Source organism: Lipotes vexillifer, unplaced genomic scaffold, assembly GCF_000442215.2.
Source record: "Lipotes vexillifer unplaced genomic scaffold, Lipotes_vexillifer_v1.1 scaffold621, whole genome shotgun sequence".
Classification (NCBI taxonomy): Eukaryota; Metazoa; Chordata; class Mammalia; order Artiodactyla; family Lipotidae; genus Lipotes; species Lipotes vexillifer.
Window position 1 is genome coordinate 1,235,415 of NW_006792411.1, and position 25,678 is coordinate 1,261,092.

Consider the following 25,678-nt stretch of genomic DNA (forward strand, 5'->3'; position numbering starts at 1 on the left):
GAGCCTGCGCATCCGGAGCCTGTGCTCCGCAACGGGAGAGGCCACAACAGTGAGAGGCCCGCGTAAAAAAAAAAAAAAAAAAAAAATCTGATTCCTGGTCTTCCCTGAAAACGTACAGGATTTGGTCAACACGCCCTGCTGCCTCGTCCCGGCCCACGTGCTGTCTTACGTAACTGGTGGCGTGGGGGCCTGTGACCTCTGAGCTGGGGATAAACAGACGGGAACCCTTCCTGCACCGCCGGGCCCATCCCACACCAGTAAAGGCCTGCGGGGATCCCGTCCCTCCCGCACGCCCCCCCACCCCCGTTCCTCCAGGCCTTACAGAGGTGGCATCCACCGAGTCCTCCTCTTCCCCCTCATCCCGGCCGTCTTCAATCTCCTCCATCACTTCAGCCTTGGCCTCGGCCACCAGTTCCCGCAGAGCCTTGTTGCTGGTGATGCTGCTGACGAAGGGATGCTGAGGAGGGGGCAAGACAGCTGGATTAGAACCACTGTGGGCTGGGGGGTGAGGAGGGGCAGCCAAGGCTGGGGGAGGCGATCCCCCAGGCGGAGAAGGCCAGCGGCATCCCTGAGCGAAACGTGAACGTGAACTTGGTCAGGCAGACCCAGAGGCAGCTCAGAAAGTCCTGTGTGTGGTGGGAAGTGAGCCAGCTCTGCCACTCACCAGCTGCGTGACACCGAGCAAGTCCCCTTCCCTCTCTGAGCTACAGGCTTCTCACCTTTGAAGTGGAGACAATAACGCCAGACCCACAGGGAAGGCATGAGGATGGAATGAGATCACGCGCAGGGAAGAGCTTAGCCCGAAGCGGGAGCAGAAGTAATGTTTCAGGAGGTTTGTTTATTTGTTAATTTACTTTTTTAAAAGGTTTTCATATATGGTTTAAAAAATATAATATATACAGTATACATATGCATATACACACATACACTTTATTGAAGAATTACTTACACACAGTAAAGTTCACAAATCATTAAGCTCAGGGACTTTTTCCATACATACACACCTGGTGTAACCACCACCCAGCTTAAGACACAGACCATTTCCATCACCTCGAGCAGGTCCCCATTCCCCCGTGCAGTCAACCTCACTCCCCACAGCCACCCAGCTCCAGAGACTAGGTTTGCCTTCTCTTTAACTTCATCTGAACAGAATCATAGAGCACGTATTCTTTTGCGGTTGGCTTTCCTCACTCAACACAAGTTGAGCTGAGACTATGAGATTCGCCTACCCTGTTGCCTATGTCGGTAAACTCTTCCCTTTTGATTCCCGTGCGGTATTCTACCACGTGACTCTGTCACGGTTTGTTTATTCTTCCTGCTGTTGCTGGCCATTTGTGTTGTTTCCCATTTGGGGCAACTATTAATAAAGCTGCTATGAACATGCTCATATAGGTCTCAGGGTGGATGTGTGTGTTTGCAAAATCTTGAGGCCAAGTAGTGTACGTTCTATTCCTAGGTGTTTACAGAAATGCCACATCTTTAAAAAGTGAAGGCTCTTTCATGGACCTTGGAAAACACCAAAGCTTTTAAGACCTCAGCAGATGGTAAATCAGCCCGAAGATCTCCCTGTCTGTCTCTGAGCATCTTGTCCCCAGCACCAGGTTGTGGACAGGGACAAGGGATTCCTCAATTCCCCACACTCACTTAGAAAGGCATTGGCAGGGGCAGGGTGGGACAGTTGTTAGGTTGGAATTTGCTCACTTGAAATGCGCAGGAAGGCTCTGATGAAATTCACTGTTTTTACTGTCAGTTATCAGCGGAGGAACAGTGTCAACAAGAATGCAGGGAAGTATTTAAATGACTGAAGAGAATAAATTTTCTAACACCTTGAAAACACATTCACAACTGATAGGTCCACTACAAATCATTCCTATCTGCTTGTTCATTCTTATCTGTTTAGTACATTTGTGGAAGGTCAGAGGCAACACCCTATTCAACCTGGGTACCCCACTCTGCACACGGGAAAGCAATACACCTCACTCCTTTTAAAGAGCCCTGTCATTCAGATCTTCCTAAACCAGCCTGACTTTCTCTAGTTAGTCCAAACTAGTAAAGACGTGAAGAATTTTATTTCCTATCTTTCTCTCCCACACCCCCTGTTCATTCGTTGATTCATGCCTCAGCCCCATGTTGAGGCCAGTGATGTGCCAGGTGCTGAAATAAGGCCAAACAAGCAGACAGGCAAGCTCCCTGGCCTTGGGGGTTCGCAGCTGAGCGGGAAAGTCAATGGGCACGTAACCAAATGACAAGATCATTTTTCAGATCAGGTAATAGGATAGGCTGGAGGAACATGGGCCTGGATTGGTGCATTGGGTGGGTGGCCGGAGAGTCTGCCTAGGTCTTTGGGCAGAGGGCCCTCCTTGGGAGGTGACATTCAAGCTGAGCCCTGAGGGATGTGAAGGGGCTGGCCAGAGAAAGATCTGGGCACAGAGAATTCCATGTAGGGGGAGCAGCAAGTACAAGGGCTGCAGTGATATAAAGAGTAACCCTTTGAAGGTATCACTCTGGCTGCTGTGTGGCTCCAAAAGGTCTTGAATTGGATATTAATAAGGATGTACTAATTGTGAGAGGCAGGAGAGCACAGCAGTGAAGATTGCTGGCTCTAGACTCGAGAGCCAGGCTGCCTGGAATAAAATCCCACTTCCACCAACTCGGGCAAGTCACTCAACCTCTCTGAGCCTCAGTTTGCTCATCTGTATACTGGGAATAATAGTATGGCTGTTCTAAGCATTGTAGTAAGAGCTCAAAATACAGCAGCTGTCACCTGTATCATCATCACCACCATCATCAGTGTCATCATCACCACCACCACCATCATCATCACCACCACCGTCATTACTATAGCCACCATCATCACCACCATCACTACTGCCCCTGCCATCACCATGCCTACCATTACTACCACTGCCACTACGATCATCACCACCATCACCAGCGGCAGAACCACAATCAGAGAAGCCTTTAAGCACCAGTTTGCACTCCCAGCCATTCCCATTCCCTCCTGCGTCCCCGGAGTGCAGCTTTTTGGAACTGAAGGTAAGAATCAGATCCCAAAGCTTCCCGAGCTTCACACTGCACAACCTCACACACGTGAACTTGAGCAAGAAGCCACGGGACACTTCACTGCAGTTGCGGAAGCAGATGCGGCAGAAACAACTAATGCAAACACGGGCTTCTGGAAATACCAGGTTTTCATCAGGCCATATCGCATACTGACCAAATTAGTGACCCTTAAGCTTGGCCAGGAGCCTTGCTTTCTTGAGGCTGAACATCTGCATGGCCTTCCTTGAGCACCCCGGGGTCTTTAGGAAGCGGAGGGGGAGGCATGGGGAAGAAAGCCTCTGACGGAGGGGCAGGTGAGCAGGGCCATTCCCCTGTACGCCAAGCTCCTGGAATCCCCGGGCGAGAGGGGCTGGCAGATGGGTCAGGCCCTCCTGTGTCTGATTAGGCCCAGAACACTGTTCTGTAAACTGCTCTGGGACACAAAGCACAGACCACCTCCTCCACTGCATCAGCTCTGTTACTTCCAGGGTTGTGTTTAGAAAAGACGTTTCAACCGCCAAGCTGCCAAGGCCCATTAGAGACAAAGCCCAGCACAGAAGGGTGCGGGACCTTCCCCGGTGGCCAGCGCACTGTGCACCTGCACAGGGACAGGCTGGTCTGGGCACATGGGTCCCTAGAAAGGTGCTCGGTCACCCCCGTGGAAGACCCAGATCAGAGGGAAACTCAGCCATCTGCTCCTTCAGGAAGAGGAAAAGCTGTTCTGTACTATCTCTGCAGGGAGCCCCAGGGTGCCACAGAGCTCGCCAGCTGGCACCCACCCCCTGGCCAGGACCTCTCCTGCCATCTACCCAGTCATCCTTCCCAAGAACTTGAGCCTAGTTTTCCTCTGTGTGCTTAGAAACCATCAGCCAGGATGTCCCACACTCCAAGACTGGCTTTAGAAAATGCCTAATAACACTTCCAAGTTTTCAGGTGTCAGCATCTTTCCTTCAGTCCTCCTTCCCTCCCTCCTAACTTTATTCCACCTCTCTTTCTTTCCTTCCTTCATTCAGAGAGGCAACTTACTAGAGTGGTCAAAAGAACAGGCTTTGGAACCGGATGACCAGGATCAGAAATCAGCTCTGTCACTTACACACTGTGTGACTTTGTGCAGGCTGCTTAACCTCTCTGTGCTTCAGTTTTATCATCTCTTTGACAGAGACCCAAACAGTACCTATTTCATAGGGCTGTCATGAGGATTAAATTAGCTAACATTTGCTAAGCATTTAGAATAGAACCTGGCATGGAGAAGAGGTTACATAACACTTTGTTAAGTAAAAATAAGTAAACGTATTTAACGAAGGCCCTCTCCATACCAGGCACTATTCTGGATGACTGGGGCACATCAGTGAAAGCAAAAACGAAAACAAAAACAAAGACTGCTGTCCCCAGGGAGCTGACATGCTAGTCAGGGAGATCAACGATAAACTTAATAAACATGTAAGTTATATGCTATAAGTTATATGCTATAAGTTATATGCATAAGTTATATGCTATGTGCCATGGAAAAATCAAAAGTAGGGCAGGGGAAGGAGAATTAGGAATGTGAGGGTGCAGTAGGTTTTAAACAGGGTACTTGGGGGAGGCCTCACTGAGAAGCTGCCATTTGAGCAATGACTTGAAGAGAAAGAGTCAGCCATGGAGGTGTCTAGGGGAAGAGCATCCCTGGCATAGTGGACAGGCAGTGCAAAGGCCCTGAGGCTAGAGTGTGTCTGGAGTGTCTGAAGAGTAGCAAGGAGGCTGGTTGGCTGGGGAAGAGTGAGGAGACAAGAGGAAGAGAAGTCTGAGGAGTCAAGGTGGGGTGGGCAGACCTTGCAGGACCTTGCAGGTCACTGAGACTCTGGATTTTACCCTGAATAAGATGGGAGCCATTAAGGGGCTTTGGACTCAGGAGGTATAGGAGCTGACTTATGTTTTTCCCTCCGGCTGCAATGGAGGTGGTGAGAAGTGGCTGGATCCTGGGCATGTTCTGAAGCCAGGGACAACAGGATTCCCCGGTAGAATGGATACAGAGTGTGTGAGAAAGAGATGGGTTAAGGATGCTTGCGAGGTTTGGGGCCTGACTGCTGGCAAGGTGGGGCTGCCATCAAATGAGACAGGAAAGCCATCGCTAGAGCATATTTGGGGAAAGATGAGGGCGCTCAGTTGCGGACGTGTTAAGTTTGAGATATCTACGGACATCTAAAGGGGTGGAGGGTAAACAGCCGGATACAAGGGCCTGTGGGCGAGAAGGGCAGTCTGGGCTGCAGGCAGAAATGCGGGAGTCATGGCGAACAGACGAGCCCATCAAGGTGATGGAGACGGAGGAAAAGGCCCCTGGCGCACTTCACGTTAATGAGCTGGAGAAACAGGAGCAGGCGAAGGAGAGAGACGAGTGGCCAGTGAGAAGGAAACCAAGAGAGCGTGGAGACCTGACATCAGGCGTTGACAGCCAAGGGGAAGAGGGTCGCCTGTGGCTGCTGCTGAGTCCAGCAAGACCAGCACCGAGGCCTGAGCTGACCACGATGTCCAGAAGGTACGAACGACCTTGACAAGAATGCTGTGCTAGAACGGGGTGGGTTTAAGAGCCAATTCAAGAAGTGCATGCTGCGCACCGGATGTGTGACAGCCACGATGCTGAAGACAGCGGGTGGGTACAGAATCGCATCCACCCACACACTTCCGTGACGCAAGCACGACCCACCTCCTACAGAGGAGGAAACTGAGGCTCAGAGTGAGGACGGCTCGGGTTTCAGGAGGGCGAGCCTGATTTCAGAGCCCGGGTTACCACCAAGTGATACGGTCCCAACAAAATATATCCGTGCAAGCGAATGAATGGATCATAAACCAGCAGGGGCATAAGTCAGTCAGCTGAAGGGATGCAGGGCAAGAGGAGGGGCCGGGAGGAACGTGGGGGCCGCAGGCAGATGTGAGGCTCTGGAGGGTGTGCTGGCAAGTCAAGGTCTGGGCTTACCTGTGGCCACAACAAGTCAGGTGACCTCTGCAGGCTACTCCCCTGCCCTGAGCCTCAGGGTCCTCACCTAAGGCGATAACGATGCCCCACCCTCCCTAACAGACGGAACAGGCACGTGGAAAAAACTGACGGCAGCCTAAGCTCTGAAAGGAGCTTTCTTTGTCTGGAGGGATCTCTACTTTCTTCTGCAACCTTTCCGTCTCAGCGAAGAGTCCTCTGGCAGGACGTTTTTTTCTCCACTATGGAACGGAAATTCCTGTCTCTGGCTGAGGCTTCTGGGCTGCCACGAGGGGATGAGGGACAGCTGGTCTCTTCCTGGCAGCATATCCTGGAGGCCGGATGTATCAGGCCAGGAGGTGCCTGCTCACTGGAAACAATTGGCCCCAGGAGCTTGGAGCTTTTGTATCTGACAGTGACAGCAGGCCCACGCACCCCCACCCCTGGCTGGCCTGGTCCAGTCCCTTGCCGACGCCACCCATCAAACGCCGCAATGCCCCGAAAAGAAGGCCTCTGGTAACTCCAGCCGTGTGCTTTCAAATGCGGTGCAGAAATCTACAAGGAACAATCATTAGCCCCAGCAGACAGACCCCATTCTGCATCCCCACTTCTTTCCATTTTTTTATAATTTCAGTTCAATGCATCAACTATTCACTGTGCACAGCACTTAACAACTAAGCTAAGCGCTTTACAGTGTCTTCTCACTTAACCCTGTAAGGGGGGGCTGGCTATCATCCTCACTTCAGAGTGAGAACAGGGTCACAGAGAGGCTAAGCCCCCTGAGCAGGGTCTCACAGCCAGTAAGTGGCAGAGCTGGGATTTGAACCCAGGACTTTCCAACCCCAGTCCACACACTGAATCACTGTGCTACACACCCCAGAGAGATGCACTGTGGCCCAGAGTGCCAACCACAGCCCCAGCACCTGGCGCACAGTAAGTCGGTGCTTGGGAGAAGGGGCTGAATGTGAAGAAAGACTCGAGTGCACGGTGGAGCATCGGCCCCCTTTGCTCCCACAACACGAAGCGGGAAGGACCAGAGTGGACAGGCCACATCACCCAGGCCCACTTCCTCTCCCTCTGCCAACAGCATTGGTGGCCCGGGGACTGGGATCAGCCGCGCTGGACACACCGGGTGTTTCCAAACACAGCTGCAAACACTCCAACCCTCACCCCGCCAGGACATGAGGCATCGGCCCTGGGCAAGGGCAGCTCGCAGCTACCTCCAATATTTCAAAGAGGCTCAAGGAAACAGTCATCCACTTCCCCACCTGGAGGCCGTTCAACCAGCTAAGGGGATGCTCCCTGAGTCAGCTGTCATCCTGGCTGGTCTTGGAGATTCCAAACCCAATAGCCAGAGGGAGCCTTGTAAGTGTAAGTCAGATGGTGTCTCCCTCCTCCAAACCCTCACGGGTGCGCCATCACACACAGGGTGAAGCCTGCATCCTCCCGAGGTCCTGCATGACCCGCCATGACCTGGTCCCCCTCCTCTTTGAAAGGCCTGCTTCCACCGTTGGTCTTTCGCCAGGAACTTGGATTTGGGGAGGGCTCCTCCCATTAACTGATGAGAGGGGCCAGCTCTGCCTGAACTGCAAGCGACGTGGCCCACGCTGAACGCCTGCCAGATTTCTGCAGTCTGGAACCCTGCCCGTGCCAGGCAGAGGCTGCCCACGTGGCCAGCCCCCAGTGAAACCCTGGGCCCCGAGCTCTCCAACGTGCTTCCCAGGGAAACAACACCTCACACGTGTCACGCACAGCAGGGGGAACTAAGCACAGACCGTGTGACTCCACTGGAAGGGGACTCTGGAAGTTCCGGCCTGGCTTCCCTCAGGTGCCTTTTCCTCTGTATCTTTTTGCTGTAATAAGTCATAGTGGAGAGTATGACTAGATGCTGAGTCCCGAGTGTCCTCTTAGGGAAGCAGTGAACCTGGGGGTGGGCATGCCCCCGTACCGCTCCGATCTCATCTCCAACCCTGCCCCCCTCCTCACCCCGGCTCCTGCACCCTGGGCCCCCGGCTCTCCCGGCTGCACCAATCGTGCCCCCATCCTAGGCCTTCACCTCTGCTCCTGAGCACCATGTGCCTGGCCCCCTGGCCTCCTTTAGGGTGTCTGTGCACAGAGCCCCTTGTGTCCTCCTTTTATAGGAGAGCAACCCCTCCCAGGCCCCCCTCCCCTGTGCTGTTCTCTTTTCCTCCACAGCCCTGCTCTCCACCTGCCACGTGCACTATCTGCTCATCAGCTGCCTGTCTCCCCCACTGGAAGGTAAGCTCCTTGAGGACAGGAGTCTGGGGGCTCCCTTACCACAGCCAGCCCTCCCCGCATGAGGGCCGGCACGTGGCAGGTGCTCAGGGAACGTCGGCCAATGAGTGAACAGTTGTGCACACCATCGCCTGGGCTGGGGGAGGACGAACCCAGCTTCCAGGTCACGGGTGATCTGTCCACAGGAAGGGCTGGGCAGAGCGACAGGCAGCCACCCGGGAGAGGGGATCACTCACCTCCAGGAGCTGTGCAGCGCTGGGCCGGGTCTCCGGGTTCTTATCCAGGGCCGTCTTCAGGAAGTCTCGGAACTCCGCAGACCTGGGAGGACAGACAGGTAAGCTGGGAGCGGGCGAGAGCCGAGAAAACTCCCCACCATCACTGACTCCACTCTCCTGGGAGGCGCGTGCTTCCCAAACACGCCCTTCAAAGGACAAAGGGCGCCTTTATAAGCTACAAAGCAGAGGCGACGGGGCCTTCAAGATGCCCTTCTCGTCACAGACATCACCAACAGAGAGGATGTGGAAATCAGAGGAGCAGGGACTTGCCCGAGGGCACACAGTGAAACACAGCAGTGCTGGGGTTCGAGCCCCAATTCCCAGCCCAGGGTTGTGCCACGTGGCTGCTGGGGCTCACGTGGGCTCTTACTCCTGCAGTGGGATCCGGCTTATCTGGGTTACCCATTCTCTCTGATGGAGAGCCGATGTCCACAGCACAGAGGGAGGAAAGAGCCAGGAGGGTCCAGGGAGCTCAGAGAGGCCTGCAGACTCCCAGGCCCAACCGCTCCCCAAATGCGGAGCCCAGCAGCAACAGCAGAGCCCTGGCACCCCGCATCCCCCCACCCCACGTCCCAGGCCCGCTGGCCGTCCAGCAAACACCCTCAGGCAGGCCTCCTGGCCACTTACCACTTAGAAGGCGTGAGTAGCGTGGGAGGGTCTGACTTGGCAATCTTGAGCAGGACCCGCATGGGGTTGAGCTCGTGGTGCGGGGGCTCGATCTGGGCCATCTCAATCAGAGTGATGCCCAGGGACCAGATGTCGGCTTTGTAGTCATATGGGGTGTCCTTCATGGTCTCACACATCACCACCTCGGGGGCCATCCTGAACCAACCAAGGGACAACAGAGGGCTCAGATCCTGGCCTCCACAGGCGCTTGTCAGAGACTCAGGGTCAAGGACCAGCACAAGCCAACATCAGGGGGTTGGCAGCACTCCCGAGTCACGATTTTCATTCCTTTCCATCCCACTGTCTTTCTTAGGACCCTTTTCTCACACAAAGACGCCTTCCAAGCGGCTCCAATGCCCAAGTCCTGCTGCAGTTCTGATTCCTACCACGAGATGGCAGCAACAATCCAGAACACAGGGTCCTGGGGAAGGGGCGGGTGGGAGCAGTGGGGAAGGTACCCAGGAAAAACTGGGGGCGGGAAGGGGGGTAAAGAGAACACAACAGCACAGAGAGAAGGGATGGGAGAGAAAAGGAGAAAGAGGAATAAAAGGGCAGAGAGAGAAAGAAAGAGTGAGTAATAAGCAAGCAAGAAAGGAACCTCACTCCACCATGGGAAGTAAAACAGAAAGTAGTTAGGTGTGAAACTGAGAGAGGTTTTTTTTGTTTGGTTGCTTGTTTTTAAAGTAATAGTTTTGGAAAAGAAGGAAACACAGTGGACTGGATAAGTCTGGGGAGATTTCATATAAGCACAAGAACTGAACCTGTATTGCTCATCTTCATGGCCCTAGCCCTATGCCTGGCTCTCAATCAAGAACCGTTTTTCAGGGGTGTCAGTTCTTATTAATGGAGCATTTTCTATATGCACCATCCCATTCAATCCTCACAATAGCCCATTATGTAGGTGCTATTATACCCCCGATTTTACAGGTGAGTAAACTGAGGCACACGAAGCTGAGCAACATGGCCAAGGTCTCAGCGCTAGTAAGTGAGGGGATCTGGGCTCAGACCCAGCACGCTGACTCAGGAGCCCCTGCCTCTGTCCTCTCTCCTCTAGACCAGCCAGAGGAACCATGGAGAGTTGGAGGTGTAGCGTTCAGTCCACCATCCCATTTCCAGAAGCCATATGACTTACCAGTAAGGCGTTCCTATGAAGGAATCTCTTTTCTGCAGAGTCTTCAGATTCTTGGCAGACACACCAAAGTCAGCTGCAAGGCAAGAATCTCAGATAGAGTACTGGATGGACATTCCTCCACCCACAGCCCTGGGGCATGGACTCAGAGACACATGTTCCAAATCAACTAACAGATGCCATTTTCTATCTAGCAAACTAGTGATCATTAAAAAACAATAATACCTACTGCTGTAAGATGTATTGAGACATGCACTTTCCTACTTGCTAATAAGAACAGAAACTGAAGGGGGACTTCCCTGGTGGTCCAGTGGTTAAGAATCCACCTTCCAATGCAGGGGGTGCGGGTTCGATCCCTGGCCGAGGAACTAAGATCCTACATGCCGCGGGGAACCAAGCCTGCACAACGCAACTAGAGAGAAGCCCACGCGCCGCAATGGATGGATCCCAGGTGCTGCAGCTAAGACCCAACACAGCCAACAAATAAATAAATAAATAATTTTTTAAAAAAGAATATAAATTGGAGAGGCTTTTAGGAAAGCAGTTTGGCAATAAATACCAAGAACCTTTCAAATATCCATACTCTTCTGGTGCAGTAATTCCAAATCTAGGAATCTACCTTAATGGAATAATCGGGTTTTTTAAATTTTTATTATTTCTTTTATTTATTTATTTATTATTTTTGGCTGCATTGGGTCTTCGTTGCTGCGCGTGGGCTTTCTCTAGTTGTGGCCAGTGGGGGCTACTCTTCATTGCAGTACACGCAGGCTTCTTACTGCGGTGGCTTCTCTTGTTGCGAAGCATGGGCTCTAGGCGTGCGGGTTTCAGTAGTTGTGGCTCACAGGCTCAGTAGTTGTGGCTCGCGGGCTCCAGAGTGCAGAATCAGTAGTTGTGGCGCACGGGCTTAGTTGCTCCGCGGCATGTGGGATCTACCTGGCCCAGGGCTTGAACCTGTGTCCCCTGCATTGGCAGGCGGATTCTTAACCACTGCGCCACCAGAGAAGCCCAAAATAATCTTAAATATTAAAAAAAAATTATGCGTAACGATATTCACCGAAGTGCCATCATAATAGAGACGAGTTAAAAACGATCACAATTGCTTAGCTTTCAGGGAGTGATTTTAAAACTTCTTGTATGCAATATATAATATATTCTATCTTTTCCAAAAAGAATTTAAGGGACTCTCCTGGTGGTCCAGTGGTTAAGACTCCACGGTCCCAATGCAGGGGGCCCAGGTTTGATCCCTGGTCGGGGAACTAGACCCACATGCATGCCGCAACTAAGAGTTCGCAGGGCACAACTAAAGGTCCCACACGCCGCAACTAAGACCTGGCACAGCTAAATAAATAAATCAGTAAATAAATATATATTTTTTTAAAGTATTTAAGATGGTGTATCAAATACACACACACACACACACACACACACACACACACACACACACAGCAAGGTGAACTAGGAAATTTGGAGAGGTAAGAAGGTAAAGGGTAAACAACTGAACAGATTAAGAAAAATGTGATACACACACACAGTGGAATATTTTGTAGTCATTAAAGTTTTGAAGTACTTTATTCAATATTTTAATATTAAATTATACACATTAATATTAAATTTTAACATACATTTCATAATGATAATAGATGAGGAAGGTGAAGAGGTAGAAACTTCCCATTACAAAACAAATGAGTCACGGGGATGCAATGTACAGTGTGGGTAACATAGCCAATAATCATGTAATATCTTTGCGTTGTGATACATCTATCACTAGACTAGACTAACTAGACTTATCATGGTGATCATTTTGTAACGTGTAGAAATATCGACTCACTATGCTGTGCACCAGAAACCAGCATAGTGTTGTCAATTACACTTCAAAACAAACAAACTCACAGAAAAATAGATCAGAGGTGTAGGGGTTCGGGGGAGGGGGAACTGGATGAAGGTGGTCAAAGGTACAAACTTGCAGTTATAAGATAAATAAGTCCTAGGGATGTAATGTACAACGTGACAAATAGAATTAACACTGCTGGGTGTTATATATGAAAGTTGGTAACACAGTAAATCCTAAGAGTTCTCATCACAAGGAAAAACATTTTCTCTTTCATTTTGTAACTATACAAATGGATGTTCACTAAACTTATTGTGATAATCATTTCATGATATATGTAAGTCCAATCATTATGCTGTGACCTTAAATTGATACAGTGCTGAATGTCAATTATATCTGAATAAAACTGGGAGTAAAAATAAATTAAAAATTTTAAATAACATATATTTCAATATTTCAATATTTAATAGAATATTAAAATATTTTATTGGTATATTTATATAGGTTAAATGGGAAAGGGGGAGGATGTATATTGTATGGTCAGAATTATGCCCCACTCCCTCACCCACAAAAGGGCAAAAATATATTTTGAATTATTGGAGGAAATGTACCAGCCTGCTTAAATGGTTGTCTGTGGGTGGTAAGACTAGACGAGGTTTCTTCTATTTTCTGAATTCCTGAAGTTTGCTGTGAGAAACGCGTATGACTTTCAGGACTAACAGAAAATAAATAAATATAATTTCTCTTCACACACACATCCACCACCACCAGTCTTGCTTCACACACCCGCTGCTAAGGGAAGAGCCCAGCGCCACGAAGAGGAATTTTCTCCAGTGCTTTGGCCTTCAGGGGCCAAGTTTCATCTTCATTAAAAACTGAACTCAGGAGGAATCAACACCTTGAGAGAACTGTCGATGTTCAGTTTGAAGCCTGGCTTTGAGAAACTGCAAAGTTGTTATATAACTGCTGGCCACCCCGGGAGCCTCCGCCTGGGTCTGGAAGCCACGATCGGGTGCTTTTTAATCAGACTCACAATTTCAAACCAGGAGGGAGCATAATGCTGAGAGACAGGCCTGAACACTAGAGAGGTGGGTTCCAGTCCTGCCCCTTCTACTGCACCAGGTTCATTCACCTATTCATTCAGGCACCATCTGGAACCACACACAGGCCCAGGGCAGAGAATACAGTGGGGAAAAAGCAAATGAAGTCCTTGCCCTCGAGCAGCTCAAAGCTTAGTTGTGGAGGCAGACAGCAATCAGATAAACACAACCATGGAAAGATAGGGCTGCGGGGCTAGGAGGGTCTACAGTCGGGGGGATGTGACCTCAAGAGAGCAGGGAAGGGAGGACCTGGAGGAAGTGCCACCTATTCATTCATTCATTCATTCAACAAGCACTAACTAAACATCCCTCGCGGGCCAGGCACTGTTCTAGGCACAGAGATGAACCAAAACCCTCACCCTCATTGGCTTGTTATTCTGGTGGTGGAAACAGGTTCTCCACACCACGTGATTCCTGGTAATGAGAAGGGCCATGCAGGGATAAGGCAGGGCAAAGGGACAGAGAGTGCTGGATGGATGGGCGGCTATTTTAGACAGGAGGTCAAGGTCTAGGCGAAACTATTTCCAGGCAGAGGAAGCAAGCTGGCTGGAGGGCCCAGGAGGGGCAGGGCAGCATGGCTGGAAGGGCGTGGACTTGGATAAGTGGAGAAATAGGCAGGGGCCAGGATAGTTACCAAATCTCTGACCCTCAGTTTCCCCGCCAGTGACACGGGGATGGTGAGACTGTAGGACTACTTTGTAGGGTTGCAGTGAGAATTAAATGACACATAAAGCAAGCAGCTCCAAGCCCGGCTCTTGGTAAATGCTCTGTCACCATGGTGAATATTCCATGGGTACCTGAGCTGGCACCCTCGAGATCCTTAGGTCGGGAAAAGGACGAGGCTGTACTGAGAATGGTCAGGAAAGCTGGTCTCTGAGCCTCAGTCAGTGCTAACTGGACAACAGCTATTCCATCAGCTGATGACAGTGCTCACGGGACAGTCTGGCTATTGGGGTTGGGGGGCTGTCGCCTTCCGGGGTGGGAGCAGCTACTGCTGCAGGGTGAGATGCGAAAACCAGGAAACCCAGGTGAGAAGCCAGCTCTGCTGCGGCCTGGGCAAGTCATCACCCCATCACTGGGCTCCTGGGTAAGAATGGGGAGCCAGGCTCACCTCCTTCCTGCTGGGTCCGCCTGGGCCCCACGTGGGCCTGGCTGTCCCGTAAACACCAACAATGGCTGGCACGCCATTCCACGACGTCTTTGCAGGAGAGCGACTGCCTCTCAGACCCAGGGTGAGGCTTCCGGGAGGGAGGCTAGAACTGGCCACTCCCATACCACAGCGCCCACTGGTCCCTTCCGGAGAAGGGAGCGGAAAAGCAGAAACCACCAACTTGCAAAATGACACACAGTTGGTCCCCAGGGCCCTCCCTGAAGAAAGCGCCTGCCAGCTTTTTGGGTGGCTGCTACTTCCCCTTCTGGGGACCAGCCAGCAGGGTGGGGCGGCCCCTCCCTGCAGCCCAGAACCCTCACACTGTCCCTGGGCAGCGGTGGCCACAGCCGTTTGCTCCCTGAATGGAGTTTATAAGCCATGTCCTCCGATAGGTAGATGGCTGCCCTCGGACAATTCAAAGGCAGTCTGGGATTTTCACCAGGCAGTCTCTTCTGTTGAAAACATTCCTCCCTTCCCTTTTCCTATTTTAAAACAAGAAACAGAGACAAAGCAGCAGGCAGGTGGGGACTCCATAAATTATCATTTCCATATGGAAAGAGGCCATTTCTGCTTTGTCCACAGCAGTGTCCCAGCACCACATCTGCCACATGAAACACTCAACAGGGCTCTCAAATGAACAACAGAATAAATGAACGGACGGAAAGAAATGACAAAACTGGGTTTTAAGAAACATGTTTGACAACAATTCTATTTCTGGAAATAAATCCCCCCCAAACAGATTTCAAATATACATGGAAGCTTCTGAAAGCATTATGCAAAAGAGTGAAAAACTGGAAAAAACCTAAGCTGTTGCTGGAGCCTGGATGGCAGATAGTTCAGTAAATCTGGGCTCACCTGGACCATGAGATAACATGCAGCCCTTAAAAAAAACGAATTTGCCTTTGTACATACTAACTTGGAAGTTCATCCATAACACATTGTCCCCACCATGGTGCTGACAGACCGATGCACTGTGTGGAATGAACAGTATGAATTCCAGTTGTATCTTAAAAGAATGACCCACGCATACTGCATGCACACAAAGACGTCCACAAACATCGAAAAGAGTCTGAAAGGCTGCACATCAAACTTAATTGTGACTACCTCCCCGGAAGTGGGATTTTGCTGGGGGCAGTGTGCTGAGGGGGCCTTACATTTTTTACTCAATACACCTTTTATTCTTTAAAATGTTTATGATAGAGAGTACGCATCGCTTTTATGAAAAGCAGCTTTGAAAAGCTGAGATGCATATGAAAAAGTTTGGGATGAGGGTTGTCGGGTTTTGTTTTTTTTTCTTTTTTAAAGTAAAACTCAGTGGGGGCCAGGATGTGGTGAAAGAACTTCACACTCCACTGGGGGGTGTGAACTGGCACACCCAGAGTGAACGGCACACTGGCCGCAGGTATCAACACCACCCGACACGCTGCACACACCCAACAATCCTAATTCCAAGACTCCCCCTCAAAGGTGTGATTACAGACAGAGACTTGCAGACCCATGAACAAGCATGCCCATCCCTGTGCTTGTTAGAGGATAATGTGAGAAACCTCATGAGATGCCTAAATATCCAACTTTGGGGGTTTCATAGGTCAATTTTGGTTTGTGCACATGATGGAATGAAAGAAAAACATTAAATAACCATGTTTCCGAGGAATATTTAAGGATATGGGGAATTATCGGATATTATTCAATTTTTTTAAAAAGCTGACTGGAAAAAAAAAAAATATATATATATATATATACTATGATCCAAATTTTTTTTAAAAAATACATGTTAATCTAATAAAAACTAATATTTACTGAGAACTTATAAGGTGTGCAGCACTACACAAAGAGGCTTATGTGTATCATTTACCTTCCTCTGTATCTCATCAGCATATATATTCCAATGTATGTCATTTATATCTATGACCCTTTGGGGCAGGGAAAATTATTATCCCCATCTTACAGATGAGGACAAGGAAGTTTAGAGAGATTAAGTAACTTGCAGATGGTCACCCAGATCTAAGGACAAATGTGACGCTAAGTCTGTGCTCTACCACTCTGGTCTTTCTGAGCTCAGAAAAAAGACTGGAAGGAAGCAGTGTATCTTGGCAAGATTAGAAAAGACTTTAATTTCCTTCTTTGTGGGTCTTATTCCTAACTGTCTATACGACCATATCTACCTATATACTCATTCATATATTTATTTTCTTATTACCAAGGTAATACTGCTTATCAAAAATTCAAACATTTACAAAATAAAAAGTCTCCATAATCCTGGCAGAGATAAACACTTATGAGTTTGCTGACTATAGCTCCAGATTTATTTATAAAAATAAAAATCATATATGTAAATAAAAATATATTAAAATTATATGTATAGATCATTTTCAGGTGTTTGCTACTTTTAACAATGAAATTAGATTAAACATACTATTCTGCAAATTGTTTTTTCCCCCTTCACAGTATGTATATACATCTTTACAAGAGATTACACATTTTCTACAACTTGATTTTCTTTTTTTTTTCTTTTAAATCTTTTTATTATTTATTTATTTATTTTGGCCACGTCTCGCGGCATGTGAGATCTATAGTTCCCCAACCAGGGATCGAACCTGCACCCCCTACAGTGGAAGTGCAGAGTCTTAACCACTGGACCACGGGGCAAGTCCCTACAACTTAATTTTCAATAGCAGAAGAACATTCCATTGTATGACAGTACCATAACTTATAATAAGTAATCTCCTACTGAAATAAATGGGATCATTTCTGATTTCTTGCTGTTATTAATACTGTTGGAATGAATACCATTGTACATATCTTTCTATACATGTATAAATAGCACATATTACTTTTATAATCAGAAAATTACGTAACAGTGTAAAATGCATTACATATTATACACACACACACACACACACACACACACACACACACACACACGCAGTGAACTTAGAATGTATGAAGATATATAAGAGAATCTTTCATCTGTCCCCTTAACCGCACCAAAAGAATCCAAGATAAGAGGAGCCTTTCCCCAGACAATGCCAATTAAAGGCAAACCACTGCCCAATTGCCCTCCTCTCCTGGACCCTCCACCCCACACCAGCGGAGTCCACAATCTAGCTTGGTCAGGGCTTACACTCGAATTCTAGGTGTCTGAGAAGCTTCCAGGTGGGCCTCAATCAGGGGTCGTGCCATGTGCCCCAGGAAGTATTTGGAAATGAATGCGAGCAGTCAGGTTACCACAACAAAAGACAGTGCTGCTGCCATTTAGTGAGAAAGAGCCAGGGACACTGCATCTCCTTACACGGCAAAAGTGTCCCATCCAGCCAGCAGTGGTCCTGTGGGCAAAAACTAGCCACAGCCCTCATGGTGCAGACAGAAAAGTGAACCCTCTCTAGAGGGTTTGGGACCTGCTGAAACTGGGGTGGTGACAGGAGAATCAAAGGCTCCCATCCCCAGCCCTGGAATCCCAGGGGTTTCCTTCCTTAGAGCAGCCGGAGGCATGCCTGGGCTCAAAAGAGGGAGGCTTCCACCAGTCACCCAAGTGACCTCTCTTAATTATCAGGACATCTGCCTTCCCAGGAGCATCATGGGAACAGTACCAGGCAGGGAAGTGAGAAGAGTCTACTGTGATCTGAGACAAACTACTTCCTGTTTCTGAGCCTCAGTTTCCTCACCTATTAAATGGGGGTCATATTATGCAACCAACTGTGAGACTGAAAGAACTGCTCTATTTTTCTGTTTCTATTTTTATTTTCTTTTGTTTTTTAGGCAACCAGGTACACATGACCACTAATGAGGGCTTTGCTTTCCCATTCATTCCCCTCCATCTTCGGCCTCCTACCCCACGGCCTTCATCAACTCTCTCTTCTCCCCCATAACCCTGCATTTTTCTGGTATTTTCTGTCTCTCTCAACCTCCACTGCAAACTCAGTTCTTTGTTCTTGCTTTCCATCCACTTCTGCCTCACTCACTCCCTCTTCTGGGTCTCTATTACTCCAGCAGGCTGTGCCAGTCTATGGTGGACAGCAATTTGTTTTTCTGGCAAGTCCAAATCCTTCCTCCTTCTGGAAAACCATCTTGCCCACCCCCAACCCCACTGTTTCAGGAGGGCGAGGGGGACTTCAATACTGCTACATGATCCCGCCTCCATTCTCAGAGACTGACTACAAGCTGGGCCAATAAGAGAAGCCCTCCTTACTGGGCCTCCTTGATTGGTCCAGGGATCTGCACCTGAGCCAAGCTGGGCCAATCAGAGCTCTTCACTGGGATTATTGACTCTGAGACTTGAAATGATGAGGTTCAGTTCATCCTGCGGGAGGCAATGCTGGGGAAAGTGAAATTAAACCCAGCCAGAAGCTGTGTGTGAGGGGTTGGACTGAGAGCCTAACCAACATACACAGAAAGGCAGAAACCAGAGACAGTCCTGGCAGCACTGTTTTCCAGGGTCCAACTAACTCCATGTCCAGTTGCATATCTTCCCCAGCACAGTTCCATACACCATATACACACATTCTCCTGTCTGCCTTAAGTCTCGTGAGACCAGTTTTTATCACCTGCCACCAAAAGAGTCTAAGGAGGGTAGTGGTTAAGCACATGGGCTCTGAAACCAGATGCACTGGTCTAAACCCCAGCTGTTCCTCTTACTAGCTGTGTGACTTTGGGTAAGTTAATTAACCTCTCTAGGTGCCAAATCCTTCCTCTGTAAAATGTTATCAGTAGTCTGTGAGGATTCAATGAGTTACATACCAAACACTGGCTCAGTGCCTGGTAGCCACAGTGAAACAACCAAGACCCCAGCCTGCTGGCAGCAGCAAACAGGAATTCTGGGTTAGGGTCCAGGTGGGGGTGAGAGGCAGGTGACTGGTTCCTGCCAGGCCTACCTGCCAGGCCTCCTGAATATCAGGGGGCCTTTGGGAAGTAGAGATCCTGTAGTAACTTGAACTGATAAAGTAATGGCAATGTTGGACGCTACTATTTACTGAGCACCTACTATGTGCCAGGCTCTGTGTTAGGCACTTTGATTTTTAGGCCAGTTCTGACCTCTTCCCAGAACTTGAAAGACCCCAAAAGTTGTGAAATTCACCTCCCATCTTCAGAGAAGCACCTCTGGGGAGAGGAACACAGGTTCTTTGGAGAATGAAGAACATTCCTCCTCAGGACAGCTACTGTGAGACATTCCTCAGCCCAGGAAAGAAACTCAACCTTTGCCAGGCCTCTCTCTGATAGGCTGGGCACCTATAGATGCTTTGCGCATATTATCTCGTTAAATCATCATACCAATTCCATGAGGTAAGAACTACTACCCCACTCTGTTTGAGGAAAGTAAGGTTCAAAAGGGTTAGGTGACTCATCCAAGGCCAAAGGCAGGTCCAGGACAAGAGCACAGACCTTTGGACCTCAGAGTCCTCACCCTACTTTATATCTGAACTGTCTCTGGTGGCAGACACTCTTCCTTTCCCTCTCTGCACAAATGGATTCCCACTGGCCATGAAGAACTGCTTCACAGCCACCCAGAGCTGGAACGTGTGCTCTGCTTGGCAACTATCAAATGAATCTCAGAGGAAGTTTGAAATCCTAGACAGAAGTAAACATTTAACACAAGGAAGAAGCAAAATGCCTAGTAGCAGAGAGGGACAGAACCCTGAGGCTCCCTGTGACAGTACTTTGTATTTCAGCCCACTGGTCACAACCCTGTGAGGAGGTTCTGTTGTTACACCCATTGCACAGATGAAAAGACTGAGGCCTGAATGGTTAAATGTGTTTGTCCAGCTCGGAAGTGGCAGAGTCAGGATCTGAACCAGGCTTGTCTGTGTCTAGGGCCGATGCTTTGCTCAGCTCACCCTGCTGCTTCCCATTTATTCCCACTCCACTGAGAAACACAAACTCTCTGATAAGGTGACATCTCTGCTTGCGAGAAAGATCTGCTGAGCAATTCTCTTATGCAGCCCTGAGTTGCATAATGCCCCTCCAGGGGCCCCAGACGGTCCCAGGGACCTAGGAAGAGGCAGACAGACTGCTACCTCGTCTCTCAGGCCTCCTCCACTGCTTCACCAGGCTGCAGATTCCAAGCCCCAGGGGGAAGGAGGATTCTCTAAAACAGAACATCAGGCCTCAGCAGGCGTCCACACCAGGTTCCCAGGGTCCAGCGGTAATTGTGTAAATACTCGCACATTCAACTCTCCCTGAACTTTTCTTCCTCCTTAATTGGTTTCCTAGTTTTCTCAACTGCATCTGCCAAGTCATTTGGAAAGCTGATGCCCCCATCTGCTTCTGCTGGGCTCCGAGTGGGGTTCTGGAGTCAGCTCGGCACGTCAGCGCCCTCCTGATCGAAGGGGTGTGTGGAGGAAGTCAGCAAGGGAAAGGAGACCCTCACTGGGCACATCTTAGCCCGAGGCTGCTGGGGCCCTCCCTCCATCCCTGTCTCCACCCAGGGCTTCCCGGGCTTCCCTGTGCTGACAGCCCCTCAGGCTGCTCCTGACCCAGGCTGTCTGTGCCCTGTCTCCTCCATTTGATATGTTCTTTTTTTTTTTTTTTAGGTATTACCGTATGTATTTATTTTATTTATCTTACTTTTTTTAGTATTTTGCATATTTTTTCAATTAAAAATTTTTTTATTGGAGTATAAATGCTTTACAATGTTGTGTTAGTTTCTGCTGTACAATTAACATGTATCTGTGGAATCTAGAAAAATGGTACAGATGAACCCATTTGCAGGGCAGGAATGGAGACACAGACGTAGAGAACGGGCATGTGGACACAGCGGGGAGGAGGAGGGTGGGACAAATTGGGAGATTACGACTGACATATATACACTACCAAGCGTAAAACAGATAGCTAGCGGGAACATGCCATAAAGCATAGGAAGCTCAGCTCCGTGCTCTGTGACGACCTAGATGGGTGGGATGGGGGGGTGGGGGGGGGGAGGGACCATAAAGCATAGGAAGCTCAGCTCCGTGCTCTGTGACGACCTAGATGGGTGGGATGGGGGGGTGGGGGGTGGGAGGGAGGCCCAAGAGGGAGGGGATATAGATATACATTTGATATGTTCTTGAAGGCTGAGGGAAGGTTTGCCTTGAATTCCCCAGAGCACATAAGACTCTTCTGTCCCCAGATTCTCCCTGACCTGGCTCTTCCCTGGCCACCTCGCTCCACCTGTGACAGAGCCAGTCCACTGGCAGCTAGAGTCAGGGAGACCCAAGTCCAAACCCTGCTGCTTCTGCCCCCTCATGGACTGATCCTGGGCATCTCATTCCATTGTGGGCCTCAGCGTCCTCACCTGTGATGGGTATAGTCGCCTCCCCTCCCCCAAGTGTCCTCAGGAGTGCTGACTAAATGAGATGACATCTGGAAAGTGCCTTGTCTGAGGGCTGGCATCTAGAGGGTGCTTCATAAACCCGATACATATGCGTTATTTTTATTATCACTTTTTTTAATATTTTATTATTTTATTTTTATTTTTATTATCACTTTTAACTCTTCTCATATTTACTCCTGCATTTACGCAGGAGTAAATATGAGAAGAGTTAAAAGTGATTGTCTTGGGGTGGGGGGGACAGGGAAAGGAGATGGTAGGAGTAGAGGATACATGTATGTGTTATTTTGGTTAAAAAAACTTATTAAAAATGTAAAGAAATTCTGACACATGCTACAACATGGACGAACCTTGAGGACATTATGCTAAGTGAAATAGGCACAAAAACACAAATGATTGCATTTATATGAGATTCCTAGAGTAGTCAAATTCATAGAGACATTAAAGAGAATGATGGTTGGGGACTTCCCTGGTGGTCCAGTGGTAAAGAATCCGCCTTCCAAGACAGGGGACGCGGGTTAGATCCGCTGGGGAGGGGACTTAGATCCCACATGCCGAGGGGCAACTAAGCCCGCACGCTTACAACTGCTGAGCTCGTGCGCCTCAATTAGAGAGCCTGTATGCCACAAACTACAGAGCCCATGTGCTCCGGAACCCACATGCCACAACTAGAGAGGAGCCCGCGGCGTGCTGCAACAAAGAGCCCGCGCACCGTAACTGAGACCTGATGCAGCCAAAAATGAAATAAAAATAAATTTAAAAAAAGAGAGAGAGAGAGAATGGTGGTTGCCAGGAGTTGGGGGCAGAGGGGATGGGGAGATGCTGTTTAATGGGTACAGAGTTTCAGTTTGGGAAGACGAAAAAGTTCCGGAGATGGATGGTGGTGATGGTTGCACAGCAATTTGAATGTGCTTGATGTCACTGAACTGTACACTTACAAATAGTTAAGATGATAAATTTTGTTTTTTATGTATATTTTACCACAGTTGAAAAGAAGAAAACAGAGAGGACACATAAAAAAAAATTAATAAGGTTTCACTATATGCCCCTGATGTTCTATTTTCTGTCTGGGAATGGATGAGGGTTGTCTTTCCGTCCATCACTATCTCTCAGATTCTACCTATCAGAACGCAAGAGCAAAAGGGGTTGGGCCAGTGCCTCCTTGCAGCGCTGCTGGCCTGTAGGCAGGATCACTCTTGGTAGCAAGGGGCTGTCCTGTGCACTGTAGGGTGCTGGGCATCCCTCTCTCTACCCACCAGATGTCAGTGGTCTCCCCCAACCTTTAGTTGTGACAACCAAAGATGTCTCCAGACATTGCCACTGTCCCCGGGGGACAAAATCACCCTCAGTTGAGAACCCTGGATTAGATGCAGCCACGATGGGAACTGTGGCCCTGTGGCCCGGGGAGGACCTCGACATCCCATGGGAGTGCAGACCCACACTCGCTCCCTCCTGCCCGCAGAGGCCAGGCCGACACCCCCGGCAGGTGGCTCAGGGCTCTGCCTTCCCGCCTCGCCCAGAGACACCCCTTACCCAGCCTGATGTCTCCCTCAAGCGTCATCAGCACGTTGCCAGCTTTCAGATCCCGGTGGATGACCTTCTTGCCGTGCAAGAAGGTGAGGGCTTCCAGCATCTGGCGGCAAACCACCTGAATCTGGGGCTCAGTGAGGCCTCTGTCCAGCTCTGGAAACAGAGAGAACCTGTCAACTCAGCAAGTGCTCAATGCAGGCAACTCCAGGTCAGGGCCCTGCCAGGTATAAGAAATACATAAGCCGCCAATGTGGCTGAGCACTTACTGTATACCAGGTTCACTTCTAAGCACTTCACATGGTACCTGCTTCGTCCTCACAGTAACACTATGGAGCAGGCACAATTGTTCCGCCATTTTACAGGTTAGGAAACTGAGGCTCAGAGAGGTCAAGTCACTTGCTCAAGGTCACACAGTAGGGAGTCACAGATCTGAGATTAAAAACAGCCAGCCTGGGGCTTCCCTGGTGGCGCAGTGGTTGAGAGTCCGCCTGCCGATGCAGGGGACACGGGGTCGTGCCCCGGTCGGGGAAGATCCCACATGCCGCGGAGCGGCTGGGCCCGTGAGCCATGGCCGCTGAGCCTGCGCGTCCGGAGCCTGTGCTCCGCAACGGGAGAGGCCACAACAGTGAGAGGCCCGCGTACCGCAAAAAAAGAAAAAAACCAGCCAGCCTGGCTTCAGAGCTCAGGTTTGCAAACACAACCTTTCTGAGGGGCAGAGACCCATTCTGTGAGCGGGCACTGAGTGTCAGGCTCCGTGCTGGGTGTGGGGACACAGAGAAGGGCATGGAAATGACAAGCAACTTTTGGAACACAGGGGGGTTGGGGTGCATGGGAGGGCAGGACAGGCAGCAACCCCTTCTGCCTGGGGAATCGGGAAGCTCCCCAGAGGAAAGGGCATTCGAGCTGTGTCTTGAAGGAAGAACAGGTGTTTGAGAGGAGAAAAGTGGGGCAGGGCATTCCAGGTCAAAGAACCAGCCGAAGCGAAGGCCTGGAGGTGACATGAGCTGGTGTTGAAAAATGTTAACTGGCTGGTGGTGGTGGTGCCAGAGATGGGGAAGGTGAGGGGCCGTCACCAAAAGCCTCTTGTGTGCTGGTTGGGGCCGTGCGTGTGCGCACAAACAGACACACACACACACACTATACACAACCCAGCGTCCACTGAGAGACGGCAGGGACTTCTTTTCTGAGCAGCTGAGGAACGCAAAGAAGAGTTCCACGGCATGTGCAAAGGACCCCGCTTGGCTGGCGGGGAAAGTTAAGTGGAGGTCGGAGTTTGGCGGGAGCTCTGAAGGCTGCATTTTCTTTGAAACGCAATGGGCAGTCTGGGAGAGGCTCTGAGCGGGACAGAGATACAACCTGAGTTTTGCGTTTAAAAAATTCCTCCTGGGGCTTCCCTGGTGGCGCAGTGGTTGAGATTCCACCTGCCGATGCAGGGGACACAGGTCTGTGCCCCAGACCGGGAGGATCCCACGTGCCGCGAAGCGGCTGGGCCCGTGAGCCATGGCCGCTGAGCCTGCGCGTCCGGAGCCTGTGCTCCGCAACGGGAGAGGCCACAACAGTGAGAGGCCCGCGTACCACAAAAAAAAAAAAAAAAAAAAAAAATTCCTCCTGGTGCAGCGAGTGAAGAGCTCGCAGGGAACAAGAGTGGGCACGGGGCTTGGATGGGGGCCACACCGTGGTCCAGGAGGGCTAGAAGGTGGCCAACGCTTTGAAGAGGAATGATTCCTGACCTGGGTTGGGCAGGGGGGAATGACAGAGTGTGGGACCAGGTGGGTGCAGTGGGGAGGAAGGGTGCGAGAAGAGTCAAGGACGACATGCCCCACTCTCTGCCCCACTGGTCACCGTGATTATTGAGATTTTGCTGCCGCCCAAGCTCCCTGTGCTGAGGTGAGCCTCACAGCCCTGCCTGCTGGGCCTTCAGGCTGCAGGCTCCCAGGCTGGTGGGCCAGAGCACTGCATTGAGGCCTCCCTCTGGCTGGAGAAGCACTCTCCCCTTCTGACTTCCCAGGGCCAGGGCCAGGGTGGAGGTGCCAAATGCACTGTCCTGGGAAGCCCGGCCCCGAAGCAGGGCTCCTGGACCAGAGGTCCCTCTCTCTGGGTCCACAACTGCTCCCCTTCCCAACTGCTCATCCTTAACCCCTGCGCTTCCCCCAGCAGGGGTCTAGGCTCAGAGCCTGAGGGGACCTCAGGGACACACAGACTGCGCCTGAACCCAGCGCTGCCTCTTACTGGCTGTGTGGTTTCTGGCAAGTTGCTGTATCCCACTGCATCTTCATTTCCTGGTCTGTAAAATGGGAGTATGATGATGGATGTAGGCAGGGCTTCAGCGATAAAGCATGTTAACTTCTCAGCATGGAGTACAGTCAATAAAAGGTGATCGCTGTTACGCTGGTCCTGAGACTATGTCAGATTATCTGCAGCAATTTTTTTTTTTTTTTTCCTGGCGGTA

General features: G+C 50.0%; 1 protein-coding gene across 1 annotated transcript in view; it reads right to left on the minus strand.

The window, feature by feature from the left end:
- STK10 (serine/threonine kinase 10) overlaps window positions 1–25,678 on the minus strand; it is a 132,487-nt gene that overhangs the window by 50,496 nt on the left and 56,313 nt on the right. Inside the window, exons 4-8 of the mRNA XM_007465538.1 lie at window positions 23,233–23,382; window positions 10,322–10,394; window positions 9,151–9,345; window positions 8,485–8,566; window positions 323–457 (exon numbers count right to left, since the gene is read on the minus strand). Of these exons, the coding sequence (XP_007465600.1) occupies window positions 323–457; window positions 8,485–8,566; window positions 9,151–9,345; window positions 10,322–10,394; window positions 23,233–23,382 (635 nt within the window). The remainder of the gene's footprint in view (window positions 1–322; window positions 458–8,484; window positions 8,567–9,150; window positions 9,346–10,321; window positions 10,395–23,232; window positions 23,383–25,678) is intronic.